Here is a 4203-nt window from a genome sequence, read left to right on the forward strand (position 1 = left end):
TACAGGCTGCTGCAGTCTCAGTTAAGGCTCTGGGATTTTTATTTCAAGCAGTCAAGATTCAGAGGTGCTTGCTGTTGTTGATGTACCCAAAGATTTAGTTGTACCACTCTACTGCTCAGCTCCTCTCCTTTCCCAGCTCCTCTCCTTTCCCAGCTCCTCCTCCTCCCCTTTCTAAGAATTTACATACTTGAAGCAGCTTTTATCAAAGTGTTTCAAAGCAGTTTGTAAAGACCATGGTAAAACACACATCTCTGCTGAAACAAAACACAGAGTTACTCAACTTTCTGTGCAAGTGAGTGATGGTACAGCAAGCTCAGTTTAGATCTGAAATAAGCAGGTGACCCTTCACTGACAATAGTAGCTTTGCAGCTATTTCCATGAGAGCAAAACTCCACCTGGAACATATTACCAGTGACTGCAAGACTGAGAACACAAAACCCTCTTGGTTTCCTACCAGTCACAGTATAGGTGCTCTGCTTTAGCACCTGCTTTCCTCTAGCACCTGGCTGGTCTTTGCCCAGCACAGTCCTGTGTGCAAACAGGCTACAAGCAGAGCAAACCAGCAGTGCCCACCATGTGTGAGGACCCTGAGCAGGTTGAGCAGCCAGCTCACTTCCAGCCAGCCACTTGCCTCGATGACTAGCATGAGGAACTCACCTTGTGACACTGCTCCGAGGCAGCCAGCATGGAGCAGTTCTGATGTTGAAGCAACTACAGAGCATCAAGTGTCTCATAAAACACATTAGATACTTGCAATGTGAAATGATTATGTTCATGCCACTGCTGATAACCAAAGCAATCAGTCCTCAGTAAAGCTGTACTGGAGCCAGCAGAAAAAGTGATGGACACAGCACTGGGCCACCCTGAACAGATGCTGCATGAATCTGAAGACTGAGTTGATTTGCTGTGGAATTTTGTAATGGCTAATGAGGTGCACTATCAGGCACTGCAAGATAGCAGGGCTAATTGGCTGCAAGAAGGGGCCATATTTTTCTGTGTAAGAACAGATTTTGCATACAAGCAATGCTATCATGAAGTTCAGGAGAATCCAGTTTGGCCTCATTCAAAGACTGCAGACAAATAAAACCCAGTAGACTCAGGTGACAATCATTCACTATACAAAATGGGTGTCACTATTTAAACACGTGGGTTATCTTGACTTCAAGCTTTAGGCATAACTTTCTTTTACAGGAGGAATCCATTTAAACATATTGGTCCTGAATAAAGATTCAGACCACCCTGAGTTGATACACCAAGACCACAGAATACCTCCCACTGTCTTCCTCCTTTTCTTTTACTATGATGTTTGTAGGAACTGAAAAAGAAAATCACACCTTCAGGAAGGAACAGGATGAGCAGAATGCACTGGCTGTGCAAACCCGGGCTGGATAAAAGCATCCACCATAACATCTGGGTTATTGGAAACACTGAAGCTAGTTTTGAGCCTATGAGAAAGTGCAAGGCTGGCCAACTTAGAAGGACACCTTTTTGCATTTCACTGGGCTGTGTTCTCGTGCCACCTTACAAGAAGGGACAATAGAAAAGAGAGGAAAGTGGAAGTGACAGAAAATGGGACACTCAGCAAAATGGACCAAAGACTCTTCCTTTAACAATGGGAAGAAGTCAGTGGATGGTAACTTGTAATTTATTACAGTTCACTTCTCTCATACTTGATCATTGGCCTAGATGACAAGACCTTTTGAATGCTTAGAAGGAAATCTGAAAGGAAAATACTCTTTCACAGTGCCTAACTTTATTGTTGTACAATGTGCGGTCCCATGGCATCCAACTAGAGCATGTAAGACTCCAGTTTTCAAATGCAGGTGCTACAGTGTGTGGCAGCCTACCCAGGCCTTCACAGATGGTGGGGCTTTCTGGGTGTGGTTGGCTCCTGCTAGTAGAGTTTTGTGCAAAGTTGAGCTGTCTGTATTTTAATAATGCATATTCTGCCTGGTGCTTATGCAATCTATATCTTTCTTATGCAATTACCAGGAGTGTACACTACACAGTGTAAAACACTGACATGGCATAACAGCAGCTTTCTTAAGAGCCTAACAGCCAGCTGGAGGATTTTATCTCTGGGTCAGGTGATGGCTATCAGGCTGACTTACAGGACCCACAGAGCAGCAGGCCTGCAGGGGAGAACTAAATACAGGCAGTGAATCCAGACTCTGTGAAGCCCTAGAATTGATATTGCAACTTGACATTTTCCTAGGGCTATGCTATACTGGAGGACTCTGCTGCCCCTTCAGCAGACCAGAATCAGGAAGATGTCAAGTTAATTTAAGCCCACAATTGCCTCCTCCTTTCCCCAGGCTGTGAATTTTCTACTATAGCCTTAAGAGGTTCAGAAGAGAATGTCATCTGCTTATATATATGTTATGCACGACATTATACATCTATTACCTATATAGAACCTAAATGTCTGTTAGGTCATTTACAGGACTTATATAGACAGGTCATCCCTGCAGGGCCTGTGGTTTGTATTGTGCAGCAAAAATCAGCCTACAGTTGCACGGGAATTCTGGCCCTTCTTGGACTCTGATAATAAAGAAATGACAGTGTTGTAAGTTTGTTGCTTGTTCTCTTTTTGGCTGTACTTTATAACCATATTTACTGAATGCTGGCCCTGAAAAATTCTCTTCACCTCAGGCAACTCATTGTTGATAGCTGAGTAAAACATCATTAATGCTTTTTTCATTACCATCAATCCTTGTGGTAATAGACACTCTGGCAGAACTTGTGCCTTGCCTAGCCTAGCCAGTTTCTCAAAACTGCTTTGCACTAGACCTCTGTTAGAGACTGACATCTAGCATCAATACTAACATTCTTTTCCAATAAAAAGGGGAAAAAAAAAGACAGGACCAGTAAATTTTAACTGAAATTTGTTCAATACCTTCAGTGGAATGCTCTGCTTTGAAATCCATGATGCCATGATTTGTTTTAATATGGAATGTTGCATAAAAAAAACCCCACTAGACAGTCATTGATTCAAACTGACAGTTCTGCTTACAAGCTGATGCATGTAGTGGCTTGATGTTACCATTCAGATACAGTGAACTACCCTTCGATTGTACTTCTTTCCCCAGCAAGAGGAAAAAGAAAAAAAGTGATTGGGAAAAATCTGATTAAGTAGTATTGAACTGTATCTGATCATCTCCCTTTGAAAAGCACTCCACAGAGGGATTTAAGTGTTAGAAACCTCAGTATTACAGAGCCTACCATTTAGGTGGCTGGATTCCAAAATCAATTCTACAGTGGTAAGCCAGGCTTAAAGGCTCAACTTGCCATGTCTAGATTCAAAAAAGTGAAGATGCTGAGCAGAGTTTGATGCAAGCTGTCCTGTCAGAAATGCTGACATATGATTGTGCCTCCTAAGCCGTGTGAAGAGTAGGAAAAATGCATTCTGATCCCAGGACTCAAAAATGGCATATGGGATATATATTGCCCTTGGACTTGGGAGGTCAAAATGCTTGATTTTCAGCTACTAATAGAGATCTCCCAACCTGTAACCATTTAGGCTAAAGATTTGCCTGCCTCAGATAGTTGCTTCTCTTTCTTTTCTTCTTTCTTTGACTAAAAATTTGCATCTTCAGAGAGAAAAACTGAGACTGGAGAGGTTGGAAATCTCAGGATAAGAAGTAAAACCCCAGTAGATCTGGCCAAACTTCTGAATGTAATCCTTCATAAATGCCTATCATGTATCTGCAGCTTGGGTAAGTTTCAAACATACAGACAATCAGAGGTGGTTCCCTTACCTGTATGTGTTGGTTGCTGGTACTCTCCAGATCTGAATGCCTTGGAGAATCCCTTCAGCTCCTACAATCACACTGAGGTTGGCCTTCCTGTAGGCATCATTGCATTGGCTCTGTGTGGGGCCATAGGGTCCACTGGCACCACATGTTGTGAACAGCCAGTGATCTGAAATGAGGGCAGATACACAGCATGATCCCAACTTCCAAAGAGGATGTTCTGCCCTTTATTCGCTCTGCTTTTCAGACCAAGAGAAGAACCTGGCCCTGAGATTTGAGCTGGAACAAATACTCACAGAATTCTTTTAAAAGACTCATAGTGCTGTGTATCTCAGTATTTAACCGCTTTTCATCTACATCTCTTGAAAGCTATCACAATGATAAACACAGTTTTACTTTTTCTGAGGCTCAAAAAGATGAAGATGATAGAGAAAAATGCAACACAGACCAC

The 4203-nt window shown here is 42.5% G+C and overlaps 1 protein-coding gene across 1 annotated transcript in view; it reads right to left on the bottom strand.

Annotated features, from left to right (window-relative positions):
- The window catches only part of ALK (anaplastic lymphoma receptor tyrosine kinase), a gene marked incomplete at its 5' end in the record, with an annotated part of 32747 nt that extends 28826 nt beyond the window's left edge, over window positions 1-3921 (bottom strand). The window contains one exon of the mRNA XM_009082007.1: window positions 3759-3921. Within this exon, the coding sequence (XP_009080255.1) occupies window positions 3759-3921 (163 nt within the window). The remainder of the gene's footprint in view (window positions 1-3758) is intronic.
- Window positions 3922-4203: the final 282 nt, after the last annotated feature.

This window comes from Acanthisitta chloris, unplaced genomic scaffold (assembly GCF_000695815.1).
Source record: "Acanthisitta chloris isolate BGI_N310 unplaced genomic scaffold, ASM69581v1 scaffold11349, whole genome shotgun sequence".
Taxonomy (NCBI): Eukaryota; Metazoa; Chordata; class Aves; order Passeriformes; family Acanthisittidae; genus Acanthisitta; species Acanthisitta chloris.